At 54.4% G+C, this 13,418-nt stretch overlaps 1 protein-coding gene across 3 annotated transcripts in view; it reads left to right on the top strand.

Moving 5' to 3' along the window:
- Positions 1-9,257, top strand: part of FUBP3 (far upstream element binding protein 3) — a 49,522-nt gene extending 40,265 nt beyond the window's left edge. For 2 of the 3 annotated variants that reach the window (XM_068552290.1, XM_068552289.1), the window contains exons 13-19: positions 1,319-1,479; positions 2,239-2,312; positions 2,659-2,739; positions 2,878-2,954; positions 5,353-5,424; positions 6,702-6,829; positions 7,902-9,257. In XM_068552290.1, coding sequence (XP_068408391.1) covers positions 1,319-1,479; positions 2,239-2,312; positions 2,659-2,739; positions 2,878-2,954; positions 5,353-5,424; positions 6,702-6,829; positions 7,902-7,910 — 602 coding nt within the window. In that variant the 3' untranslated portion in view covers positions 7,911-9,257. The remainder of the gene's footprint in view (positions 1-1,318; positions 1,480-2,238; positions 2,313-2,658; positions 2,740-2,877; positions 2,955-5,352; positions 5,425-6,701; positions 6,830-7,901) is intronic. The other variant, XM_068552291.1, reaches the window with a different exon arrangement.
- Positions 9,258-13,418: the final 4,161 nt, after the last annotated feature.

Here is a 13,418-nt window from a genome sequence, read left to right as displayed (position 1 = left end):
TTAAGAAAACCATGCATACAACACTTTGGTCTGCTGGGCTTTTCTTTTTTTTAATTCGCTTTTAAATTTAAAACTACCCTAAACCAAGCTAACATCCTACCCAGAGTAACGTTTGAACCAAGCTTTCTTGAATGCCGACAGTCTCCTGGTTTCCTTACTACGGTGTGAGGGCCACTCACGCTGCCTTCAGGAAGAATGGCCGGACCCAGGCTCCATCTTTGCATCCTGACCCTCCTAGAATCCCACCATGCTTTCTGGATGAGAGGGCCGTGCCTGCTCCCTTACTTACCTACTCCTTGATGCTTTTGTTCAGACGTGGCTTTCCAGCAGGGCGGGTGGAGGGCAGGTTGGGAGTTTGAAGGATTGTGGACGTGTACAATGAAATGAGAAATGTCACTGCAGCTTAGTTTCGACTCTTGGTGGGGAGGGGTGACACAGAGACTGGCCTTTAGTCTTCGCTTTGACCCTTTGGGGCTCCCTGGTACCCTGCACCAGATTTTACACACGTCATCTTTTTCCAGTTCTGCAAAACTCTGTGCTCCAAGTTTTCCTTGAATGCTGGCTCCGCCAACCCAGTTGAGCAGAGCTGATCTGTAAGTTCTGTGAAATTTGAAGAGAAGAATCAAACCATTGTTACACTGATGGAGCTTTTGTTATGCAAATTTCATTAAGAGACTGGGACTCTCACAGGTTTTTCAAAGAGTCCAACTACATTTTCATTAGCCCCGCTCCACCCAGGCCTCTGTGACCTCCATTCTCGGGCTGCCGCTCTGTCTAGACCTGTCCCCCACCCACGGAGGAAGCAGAGACTTGAGAAGAGACAGGATGGGATATTAAAGGCCTGAGTGGGCTCTGGGTATTGTTGGGGCCTGTGGCCGTCTGTTTGACCTGTGGAGGGCGGGAGACAGCAGTGCGGTGGCCCACACCGGGGCTGAAGGCCCCCATTGTGCCATGGAGGGGCCATCAGGTCACCATTCTCATGCTGAGAAGGATGAAGTGCCTTCTCCGGAGCTGAGCTCATTGTGTGCAAATCTGTGGGCCAAGGCCCAGACCTGGTTTCTGGGCCACTCCAGACCTCTGCATAGGACACTGAGACGGAGACCAGCTGGTGCCACGTGGTGTCATTGCGCCTCAGCTTTGCTTCACAAGTCTGGCTTCACAAATGAGACAGCTCTAGTTTTTACAAGAGCCGTTTTAAAGTATAAATGGAAAGTACTTGTCTACTCTTAGGACGAGCGCTGGTGTGCAGAAAATACCCATTCCTCCTCTGGAGGAGACAACTGTAGCCACTTATTCTTCTGTGTCCTCCTGCCCACAGGGGGTGAGAACATCAAAAGCATAAACCAGCAGTCAGGAGCACACGTGGAGCTTCAGCGGAACCCCCCTCCCAACACGGACCCCAACCTGCGGATATTCACCATCAGGGGGGTTCCTCAACAGATTGAGCTGGCCAGACATCTCATAGATGAGAAAGTTGGCGTACGTACAAGGTCCTTTCCCCACCTGGCCTAATAGTAGCTGGGTTTTCATTTGGATGTCCAAGGCACCTGTTTCTCCCCAGAACCTTGTACTTCCTGTGGCTCTCGGTCCTCACGTGATGTGAGGGCAACAGCTCCCTCCCACTTTGCTGAGGGGGAAGGTCGGGGCGCAGGGACACCAGGGCCAGGCCCAGACGCGCAGAGCTCGCCCAGGCCACCGCAGCTCAGGCCCCGAGCCGTTGGCCCTGCAGGCGTAGATGAGCAGCCAGGGGCGGCAGCCTTCCCCCAGCACTGCCCCTGAACTCCCACTGGCATCGCCCTGGCGGCCAGCCCTGCAGGCAGCGTTCATTGACTCTGGCTTTAGTTTCAGGCACCTCAAAGCAGATAAAGAAAGGGAGTGTTGATGGAGGACAGATTGGCCACTGCTCACCTCAAAGGGGACGTAGAATGGCAGAAAGCTGTGGGCCAGCCTAAATTGACGGGAGAGTCAGCAGGTTGGTCCCTACCCCCAGGGTGACATGCTAGGGCAGTTGTGGTGGTGCCAGTATTGGTTGTGTGGTGGTATCGGTCACTCAAGGGGCAGAAGCTGTTTCTGCGAATAAAGCCCACTGTGGGCAAGGAAGGCTAGTGCGAGTGCCGTAGGGTATCTTTACTTCACTTGTCTCTCTCCCCGAAAGCTGTGGTTTGCCTCGGGGCGGGCCTGGGCAGAGGGTGCAGGTGCAGCCGACAGGAGGTGAGAGTTCCCTCTGTGCCCTGACAGGGTACCAGTCTCGGAGCACCCGGAGCCTTCGGACAGAGCCCCTTCAGCCAGCCACCTGCCGCGCCGCATCAAAAGTGAGTCTTTTCTTGACTGGAAGAACTCACTCCCCCCAAGGGTCCTCCTTTTCCAGCTATTTCCAGGGAGTGCCAGCCGAAAGCCGGAAGTTCTGGGTGTGGGCAGGACTCCTCTCCTTCTCTCTCACTGGCGGTCCCTCTGGCCTGTCTGTTGCTCACTGACCAGTGCTGGGACGAGAGCCTTCCCAGAGGGCGGTGGGTCTTCTGGTCCCGCCAGCATCCCCAAGGAGAGCTTACCGCCCTGGGGCTGGGTGGCGGGAGGGGGTTTTGTTTGTTTGTTTGTTTGTTTTTGCAAAAGCCGTTGTTGGGTCCCCAGCCGTTGTCACTGTTTTCCACTTTCTTTCAGCACCTTTCCTCCAAGGAGCTCAGGGTGCTTCCCAAACATTGCTGCTAAAGTGAATGGAAACCCTCACAGCGCCCCTGTGAGGTGGGTGGGCTGCCTTTACTCTGTCCTGCCCGCTTCTCCGGCAGAGAGCATTGTGCTTGCCTGGGGGGCGGGCGGGCGGACCGGGGCCAGGGGCGGGGTGTGGCCTGCCCTGGAATGAGTGGCTCTTGTCCTCCGCAGTGGTCCTCCGGCCTTTCTGACCCAGGGCTGGGGCAGCACCTACCAGGCGTGGCAGCAGCCCACACAGCAGGTTCCAAGTAAGTGACTCGGGAGGAGGTGGGATGCCCCCGGGGACAGGCCTGCTGGGCGCATCTCCAGCTGGGCGGGGACAGGGGGCCCGCCTCTCTCCTGGCCCACCTTCTCAGGCCTTTCTTTCCCACCTACTCCGTCCTTCTCAGAGCTGCAGCCTTCCGTCACTCTGGTCCCCCAGAAATGGGTCCGAAAGGCCTGTGGGCCCTGAGGGTGTGGTTTGACCTGAGCCCCTCCTGCCTCTCGGCCCCTCCCACCGCCTCTTCCAGCAGCCCCGCCTAATGGGTGCCCCGCCTGCTCCCCTCCTCTGGCCTCAAGGTGGCCTTCTCCCTCTCTCCTCCCCAGCACCATCTTAGAAACGGACTCTCTTATCTCCTGAACTTCCAGAAAGCGCACGATTAGAGAATTTGCTCTCTATGAAAACTGATTGTAAAAGAGAAGGTTCTCGTTGGAATTAAACCCCCTCCCACTCTCCGGCCCCCACGTCAGCTTCAGGAGTCATTCTTGAGTTTTACTGCTGGTAGAGCCCATCTTGCACAGCCTTCCAAACAAAAACAAAAACAAAACAAAAACCTTACCTTAGGTTCTTTTGACGTGTGAAGGGCCAGCCTGGTGGGGTTTGGAAAGCGCTCTTCAGCACGTCTGCGGCGCGCCAGGCTGCAGGACCCGCGCTGCAGCTTTGCCCACAAGGGGCTGGGCCCGGGGTTCTACCCCTTTCCCCTTGAGCAGAGTGCTGGGTGTGGGACCCTGCCCCGGGGCGCCTGGTCAGGTTCACAGCTGGAGAAGCACCCCACGAGTCTGGAGGAGTGCTGGGCAGCCTGAGGCATGTCCCCGCTTCTCTGGGGCTCCAGTTCTGTCATCTGTGAAATGAAGGGTTTGGACTTGATTTCAAAAGTACTTGTGAGCTCTGAAATTGCATGGTTGTGTTTGTTCCCTCCCTTCCCCCTTTCTTGTTTTCTTACGGAATACCTTAAACGTGCAGAGTATCTTAAAGAACTTCACACGAACACCTACACAGCACCCAGATTCTACCCTCCCCATTTCACTGTGCTCACTTATCCCGCATTCCGGGCGTGTTTTGTTTCCTCCTGTTCCATCAGAGGGCACCCCCAGGGCGGGAGGCGACCCAGAGAGGGTTCCCCAGTGCCCATCGCCCAGGACAGAGGAGCCAGGAGAAGCCCTGGACTGTGGGGAGGCTTTCCGTTGAGGCTGCAGGGGACACGTCCATCTCCCTGCGGGGGGACGGTTCCCACAGAGCCCGCTCCGCTGCCGCCTCAGGCCAGGCGGGCGAGGAGTTGGCAAAGGCACGTGGGCTGAGCGGGAGAAAATGCAGCCAGTGCACCAGCCTTCACCTGTGGTGTCGCTGGGTTCATTCGGGGGAATTGAGAATTGGTTTTGGTCAGTGAAAGCTTGTTTAGAAGAAAAATCCCACTTGCCCACAGCCTCCGTGTCTGAGGGGGCAGTTCCTGCTGCCGCGTTGCCCAGGCCTTGCCTTCTCCTGGCGCCAGTGTCCAGGTCCGAGTCCCGTCCTGCCGCAGTACAGGGAGGAGGGGTCCCCGCCCCACACACCGACTGTCCTCGTGCCTGCTCCCCTCCTCAGCCTTGAGGAAATTAACTCTTGGGGAAAGCATTGTGCCTTGAAATGTGTTTTTGAGCACGTCCTTCCTGCCTGCTGCAGGCTGTGTTTCTAACAAGAAAGGATGTTGGGGGGGGGGGCCCTCGGCAGAAGGAGGGTCCCGACTTCCCGCTGTGGTCAAGTCTTTTAAACACTACCCGCCCCCCGCCCCCCCCCGTGCCCCTGGGCAGGCTGCTGCTCTGCTCCCCCCAGCCCAGCCTTTCTGCCCCCAGTGATGTGGAGAGGAGGGCGGGGACGACCCCCAACAAGTCCTCGCCCTCACCCTGGACAAGCGCGAGGCTGGGGGTCAGGTGTGTACCCCGTCTTCTGTCGTAATCTTTAGCGCAGTCTCTGGACACTTTCCCTGTGTGTCCCCTGTAGTTCTCGTGCAAAGGCAAAGCAATCAGTCCTTGAAAAGAAGGGCCAGGGAAAGGGAGTGGTCAGCGCCATTTGGATTCTTTGTCGGTTTGCAGGCCAATCCAGGGAGCCGCAGACAGCACTCTGGCCCCGGGGGCTCTGCTCGTGGCAGCCCAGTCCCCGACTGAAGGGAGTTGAGGCCCTGCCTGCTGGTCGCCCTTGCGGGGCAGCTGTCTGCCAGCCCCAGCCGCGCCGGCCTGAGTGGAGGCCCTCTTGGGGGTCGGCCTGGCTCCTCACCGCGCCCCCCCCCCCCCACCGACCCCGGGCCACAGGGGCAAGGGAGTGAGTGCAGAGAGCAGGGCCTGCAGCCTGCGGGCTGGGGGCTGAGGCCCCGGGAGCCCAAAGGCCTGACTGCTTTTGTGTTCTTCGCCCAGGCCAGCAGAGCCAGCCGCAGAGCAGCCAGCCCGACTACAGCAAGGCCTGGGAAGACTATTACAAAAAACAGAGTGAGTGCATTGGCCTTCTTAACAAGCAGCTCCCCAGCCACAGAGCCCCCGAGACTGTAGACTTCAGAGTCCGTGGTCCCCTGACCCCTTTTTTTCTTTCTCGCTTTCCCTGTGTGAGTCGGATCTCTGCGTCTACCTTTGCCGCCCTCTCCCCGCGTGTGCCTGTCAGGGGAGACGCGCGGTTGTCCTTTGCCATCCTCCACCCCTCCTCGCGCTTCTCTTCTGGACTCCAGAGGGCCCGGAAGGGCATGGCGCCTGCCCTCAGGGACAGTCCCGGCCTTGGCCGTCCGCTTGAGAACCGCTTGGTTAGGACTCAGACCAGCCGGGAGCCGTTTCGTGACTGCCTTGCGGTCTTGCCGCTGCCCGGCTCTTTCTGGCCGTTTCAGGACAGGTGAAGAGGAAGGGGACGGTGACACCCAGAGCAGGGAGTCCAAGGTCGGAACGGGTGCTGAGTTGTTTTTCTTCCAATGTGAGCTCTTAACTGTGCCAGTTTTCTTAACTAAACCAGTCTTTTTAAAAAGAGGAGGAGGAAACCTAATAACAACAACCAAAAACAAAAAAACCCTAAGTGAATCATTTAAAATTAGTACTGAAGTCTCTGGTGTGAATCCCAAAACTGCTGAACCGGAATGTTCGGGTATTGTTGGCAGGAGGTGTCTCACGTATCTTGAGTCTGAAGGGTGTTACTTGCTAGTTGGAAGAGCTCAGGTCATAGGCCGTCAAAGAAATGTTCACCTTGTGTTTGGGATCATTACTAGGTCAGTACCCTTCTGGGGGCCAGGGTGGGGGTCAGGGAGGTCACCGTCACCTGGAGCACCTGGTGAAAGTCTTCCCAGAGCCCCCCATCCAGATTCCCAGACACGCATGGGCCGGGATGCCCTGCGCAGGTGCACACACCCCCGTGCCGGGGCACCCGCTTTCTCGCCGTCCCTCCTCCCCGTCCCCCTCCGGCCTGGGGCACTGACTGGGAGCTGGCAGGACAGGCAGACAGATGCAGAGAATGTGATTCTGGAGAGAGAAGACAGACAGGAAGGTCTTGGAGGAGTGGAGCGGGGACTGGGTGAGGAGAGACTGATAACCGCGCTTTCTGCAGCCGGGCTCGGGCAGACCAGTCCTGGCGCAGCTCGCTGAGGGGTCTGGAGGGAGAGCTGAGCATCGGGCACTGGTTGCGGATGCCCCCGAGGCTTTGGGAAGGGATCCCTCCAGGCTCACGGTGTCCTTGCCTCCCACAAGTGCGTCCCTGCTCCCAGTAACCCGTGCTTTGCTTTGTCGATCAGGTCACGCTGCCAGCGCCGCTCCTCAGGCCAGCTCCCCGCCGGACTACACAATGGCCTGGGCGGAGTATTACAGACAGCAGGTCGCATTCTACGGGCAAACATTAGGGCAAGCTCAGGCCCACAGCCAGGTCTGTAGCCGATCACCAGCACTGCCAAGACTTCCCAGACCAACCCTGACCCCCCCCCCCCCGCCCCCGCCAAGCCTTCTGTGTGTGCCTGACCCCGGGGCCAGGGCACAGGGCCCCTGGGCTGTGGAGGAACCAACCGCTTGGGCCCCGGCACTGCTCAGCACGGCCGCCGTCTGCAAGAGTGCCCCGCGGCAGCCTCCCTGGCCCCCTCCTCGCCCCAGACAGGACAAGTTTGAGCCAAGTGGAGGAATTGTTTGGGCAGCCCCTACCAGGACGAGCCTGATCTTCCCTCAAATCCAGACCCAGAGCGCAGTGCTGAGTGGCACTCAGTTTCTTCCTCTGGAGCCCAGGTCCCCCAGCTATAGAGGAGCGTGGCAAACTTAGCTGACCCTGGGCCAGCGTGGCATGTGACTAGGGAGCAGGACTGGCACTGGGGTCACTCCCCAGGCCTGTTCTTGAAAAGCGTGGTGTGGCCAGGCTGTCACGCTTGTCCCCAGTCAGCAGTGAGGGGCCGCAGGAGCAGGGCTAGTCCACAGCCTCTGGAGGCTGGGCCCTGCCTGGAAACCTGGAGGGCTCTGTCTAGTCAGAGGCCCAGAATGGTTTTCTTCTAAATGCACGGAAGAGGACCAACTACTGCCGCAGGTCACATTTCAGGTGCATTTTTCAGGCGACCCGATGCCAGTCAGGTCCCTGTGGACAGTGTGTCCGTTACCACAGGCCCTGGACCCAAGGCCAGTCGTTCATCTCACTGCCAGAATGGCCCTCTGCGCCTGGGCCTGGTGGGAACAGGTGTCAGGGTGGTAGGTGACTGAGAAGAAGCATCACTCGCTCACTCCCCGCTCCCCGCCCAGCACCCCCTGTGGAAGGAGGTGCCCCGGGGCCTCCTGTACGAGAGAGGTTTTGTCTGGGCCAGATCCCATGACGAGGCCCGGAAGGATGGCGTGTGCCCGCGGGCGTGCGTGCGTGTGTGTGTGTCAGCTCCTGTCACCTCCCTGCAGACAGAGCCCCCGACCCCAGGCCGGCCCTTGAGAACTCGCCGTCAGACTAACTGCTCTCCCCCTTCCTTCCGCAGGAACAGTAGGACAGTGGCCTGCAGCTCCCTTTCCCCCCCCCGAAACCATTGTGAGCAAAACCTATTTGTAACAGAGGTTTTTAGATTTGCAAACCTTTTGATGAAGAACCTTTGTTTTGTTCTGTGAAACACTATATTTAGATTAACAGAATTTTTCTAAAAATCGGGAAAATCAGTTACTAAAAATTGCTGATAATTTTTGTTTTGTTATTTTTGTTTGTTACTTCAAATGTGTAAGCTCTGGGATTCTTTTTGGAGCAATACCTGCAAATTCGGGCACCAGAATGTGCCGCAGAGCAGTGACATTTCAACATGGTGTGTTTTTGTTTTGTTTTGTTTGCGTGTCTTTTTATTTACAGTTTTTTCTGTTGCAACAGAAAGTGGCTTGGAAGTCTTAGGTGGCTTGTAACAAATTCTTTAAAAAAATTTTAAACAGTATTTAAATATTCTTAAATGTGTAAATTCATTAAATGTTTTACTTCTAATTTCTTGTATCTTGGCTGTCTGGTTTTATTGCATTTTTTTAAAAACTGAACTATTATGTATTGTAATTAATTATGTGAATTCTGAATTGAGACAGATAATTGTATTGCTGTCCAACAGGGATCGGGAGGGGGCATTTTATAGGGTTTGTATAATTTCTTAGAGTTCTAAAGGGGTAATAATATAAAAATGTGTTTGTGTGTTTAGCAGACGTTTTTTCATGTCTCCATTACCTACCGATTGCAATTGTGTATCTAAGACCTCCAAGCTTGTTTTAAAAACAAAACAAAAAAACCTTTCTCTATTCTCTCAGAAATATAAATACTGTTATTTTTAATATTAAAAATAAATTCAATATAACTTTTAACAAACACTGTGGAACATTAAACCGCATAAAAATGTAGTAACTATTTTTTAATTCCAAGGTGTTTTTTGCTTTTTTCTTTTAAATATTTTCTTAATATTTGTCAAATTAACTAGATGAATAAATAAATCTAGCATTAACCACAATATGAATTAAATAATTTTGATTTAATAAAAGGGATAATATGATTTCCAGTGTTTACTGTAGTGTATCTTGTACAGATAACATGTATTTTTAAAGGAAAGAAAAACGGAATTGAAGCTATTTTTTCTTGCGTTTTTCAATTGACCTGGGGGACATTCCGTTTGAGATATACTGAAGTTACAGTGTCTGGGGTTTTTCTCCTTATTTTCCTTATAATGCTTGAAATGTCTAACTATTAAAAAAGGCAATTGGAAAATGTTATGCATGTTGTTTTTTAAAAAAAGTGTTTTTATTGGACTGACAATTCATTTTACACTCTACATAATAAAATTTCCACAAGACATCTTGTGGGCAAAGTGTTTTTAGTCTGTTTGCTCTCCGTTTGCTTGTTCCTCCCGCTGCCCCTGCCCGCTGCCCCCTGAGATAAAGGCGAGGATTCTGGCCGCTCTCGGCCGATCGTCTTGCGCTACGTCGGCCCGACCTAGCTGGTGCACAGCCTACGTTTGTAGCTACTTCGTTAAGCTGATTTTATCTTCATGGCTTCGTATAATCTAACAGTTTGACTTGAGAGCCTTGGTTACCTCAGCCCCTCTTACCTGTCACATCTGCTCATCTCTTGATGTGGGTGTGACACCAAGAAGTCAACCACCAGGTTCCTCGCGCAGAGGTGCTGCCATCCCAAGTGGAGCTGGAAGATTCACTGAAGGGGGTCAGCGCGGCTCGCCCTCTCCCTTCCACGCACCTCCCCACACGTGCGCCTGAGAAGTGGGGACCGAAGCGGTCAGTCTGGCCCGCGGTCAGTCTGGCCCGCGGTCTGCTCCCTCCCTGTGTGGGTGCTGTTTACTCTCAGCCCTGGACCGGCTGTGGGACCCTGAGCTGCTGAGAGAGCTGGAAAGTGCCGGCGACTGTGCTCATTTTGTTTCACTGTTTTCATTAAGGAAACAGAAAGGGGGTGTCCTTACCCATAGGTTGAAACCACCGTGGAGGGTCCTGTGGTTTCAGGACACACGGGGACAGTGTGGGCCCTGGACTGCAGGGTTACTGAGGAGCACAGGGGATCGGCCTTCGACTCCTTTTTCTCCTGCTTCCCTGCCCGTTGATGGAAGCACCCGGCTTGGAGCACAGCTCTCCCCTCGACTGTGAACGTGCCCTGCCTCTGCCGCTCTGCACGGAGGCGTCTCTTCACTCAGACACAGTGCTGCTAGGAGGGTCCTGTCAGACCCCTCCTTATGGCTCGTTCTCGTGTGTGTGTGTTTCCAGTTCTGGTCCCTTTTCTTTTCTCTACCCCAGGCTCTAAGAGGAGGGGAAAAAAAGCATCTGTGGCTCCTTTAGGCCAAAAAGGGGTGTGGAGAGCAGCCCATCTGCAGCCATTCTGAGGCCTGTTGAGAGCCGGAAGACAAAAAGGAGATGTGGCATCTTTAACTACACCTCTAGAGAATCGAGGTTGACGTTGAGAGATTGAATAGTAAAAGCCACTTGGAGGGAAGGAGGGGTCGAGCCAGAGGAGGGCATAAACGCTGATGATGGGAAAGGGAATTAGGGAGAGGGCATTACAGAGAAGGCTTCCTTCTAATTCATCTTCCAAGCTCTGTGCCAAAACAGCATTTGGCATGGTTCACAGGGAGCGATTGTGTGATAATGAACCCTAAGGTGTCCCTTAATTGAAGACTGAGCATTGCGGTTTGTGCCAAGAGTCATAAATGGTGCAGGCTTGCAGGAGGATGCATTTTCTTAAATGTATCGGTAAGTACAGATTAGCGCTTGTCCCCAGTGAAATGCCCATACTATAAATTATGGAAATCTCTCTCTCTCTCTCTCTCTCTGTCTCTCTGTCTCTCTCTCTCTCTCTCTCCCTCTCTGATGCAGCCTTTTATTGAGGCACGGGGGAGGAGAGGCGGGGTGCAGTCCAGCAGGAGGCAGGGGGAAAGTTTGCAAGCATATGAAATTTGGCCTCTCATTAACATGGCGCCCACGGAAGATGGTTTTCATCAGCAGTCTGGTGTCCTGGAAGGCTAAAGTGCTTGAAATGTACCAAGTTCAGCGATTGTGTTCCATTAAGAAAGCTGCATGGTCATCACAGAAGGGACAGTCTGTGTGTTGGGGGAGGCAGGGGAGGAGGGCGGGTGCCCAGTCTGTCTGCAGAACTCTCGCCCCACCTCCCATACTCCATCACACTTGCATGCTTGGGCTCCGCCAGCCGCCCAAGCTCAGGATCCAAGGACCCAGCTGGGCTGTTCCCAACCCACCCAAGAGTTTGGGCTGAGGGCGGGGAGTCCGCCAGCCAGGTGCCTCCATCACTAACCCTGGTCTCAGGTAGGAGGTGCAGTCTTCCCAGTGTCCCTCTCAAGTGGTCACCATCCACGATGTCCTCCTGCAGCCCCCGCAGTCAGGTTGGCTGGGGTACAGATGGCGTGTTGCAGGGCTTGGTCCAAGAGGGAGTTTGGATGCCACGGGGCCTCAGCCTCTAGCTGGCTACGGCAGCACTGTTTCCCGAACCCACTTCTGGCCCCCTGGGGCCCAGCTGGGGTTTTTAAGATGGTCTAATGCAAATGGCCCTGATAGACTCTTCGAGATTAACGGCCAGAAAGTGGATTGACGCTCAATCCCGCGGGGCGTGCTGGTCCTGGGTCCGCATCTTGGGTGGGTGGAAGGCCAAGTGAAGACAGCCCTGAAACAATGGGAATCTCCACTGGCCTTTGTCTTGAGGGCCTTTTAGTAGCATCTACCAAGAAAGTTCTGGCCCTTTCCAGGCATCTCCTTTGCTGGGGGTCTCCACACCTAGGGTGGTAGGCAGGTCTGTTCTTCCCGTTTTACAGACGAGGGCTCAGAGTCCAAAGCTAAGTCAATTGCCCTTATCCACACAAGTACGTGGGGTTCTGGGCCAAGTTCTCTGCTGCCCTTCACCCAGGGCTTCAACAGAGAGCATCACGATTGCCCACAGGGGGCTCATGGTCAAGCAGGGGGACACGGCCAACGCCACCAAGTGAGACAGTTGATAGGATGAGGAAACAACCCTAAAAGTTAGTGCTGTGTGCCAAGCACGGGTCAGGCCCTGTCACTGCATTGCAGTCAATCATCATCTCTGATTCCGTATTTGCAAATTCACCTACTCACTAAAATTTATTTATAACCTTAAAATCAACACTCACCACACTTTTGTGGTCATTCCCAGAAAAAAATAAAAAATTGAGTTGCCCGCTGCTCGTGTTCCCAGCTGAGATGAACCAGGCAAACAGTCTGCCTTCCTGTTCCAGCTCCTGTTCCAAGCAAGGGTCCTCCCGGCAGTCTCTTTAGTGCCGTGTATTTTGCAGTTTTGTGCTTTGCCGTGGTTATTTTGCGTTTAAAATGACCCCTAAGCGTAGTGCTGTCTAATGATGTCCTTTACAGAGAAGATACAGGTGTTAGATAAGCTTTGCTCAAGCATGAGTTATAGGGCTGCTGGCTGTGAGTTCAACGTTAATGAATCGACAATATATATTAAATAAGATGGCTTTAAACAGAAACACACATAAAGCAAAGTTATGTGCTGGTTGGTTGGTGAAATAACGCAGCGAGCCTGTGTTTCCCTGAGGAGCAAGGGTTCAGTATTCGCTGGTCCAGTTTCTCTGCAACTTTATAGAGCATCACGCTGCAACTAACAAGAACGGCCAATACCTCACTTTTCCGTAAGAGCCTCATGGCCCTGGGGGCCCGCCTGGGAGATGAGGAAACAGGTTTGAACAGGTTCTTGCCAGAGTCCTGGCTATGGAGGCGACAGAGCAGGGCTCAGACCTCAGTCAGACTGCAAAACCGGCCCACTTGGCCACTCCGAGGACAGAAACGGACACGTATGCGAGGGACACCTAAGTTGGTTCTAGAGGGACCTAACGGGTTCGGCCCACCGTGGGCACAGACTGGAAGATTCAAAGGTACAAACTCAAGCTCCGCTACTCAACAGTTTCCTTATCTGCAGCGGGAATAATAACTACCTCCCCGATCCCGGGGCTGAGGTGGGATTCAATGACACGTATGTGAAGCCCTTGACATCTGGCTTATCATAAGCTCTCAGACAGTGGCAGCTCGTAGTAGTAACTGAGTCCAGGGCTTCTGACCGCTTTGGTGGCTTCTTCTGTTCCCCTCTGAGCACCAGGACAGACTGTGTGATCTGAAACAAATGTCAGCCTCAGCACGAACCCTCTAAGCGTCTCCTGGGCTCTCTTGGTCTCCCCAGGACACATGATCCCAGGTCCAGCTCGCTGGTCCCCTGAAGTCCGGGCAGCTAGGCCATTAGGAAGGAGCTGCCCCCAAGGGGCAGATGAGGAGCCAGGACCACCCCCCGGACCCCAACACACAGAGGTGTGGGTGACGGCTTGGGCCGGTTGTTGGGTGATTCGAGGCTGCTCAGTATTGGCCCACAAGATGCTGTTTAAGGAAACCCTCTACAGGAATTCCCTGGCGGTCCAGTGGTTACGACTCGGCGGTGCCACTGCCAGATCTGGCTTCAATCCCTGGTCGGGGAACTAAGATCCCGCAAGCTGCACGGCGCG

This window comes from Eschrichtius robustus, chromosome 10 (genome assembly GCF_028021215.1).
Source record: "Eschrichtius robustus isolate mEscRob2 chromosome 10, mEscRob2.pri, whole genome shotgun sequence".
Taxonomy (NCBI): Eukaryota; Metazoa; Chordata; class Mammalia; order Artiodactyla; family Eschrichtiidae; genus Eschrichtius; species Eschrichtius robustus.
Note: the sequence above shows the minus strand (reverse complement) of the source record. Positions and strands in the feature narration are given on the sequence as shown.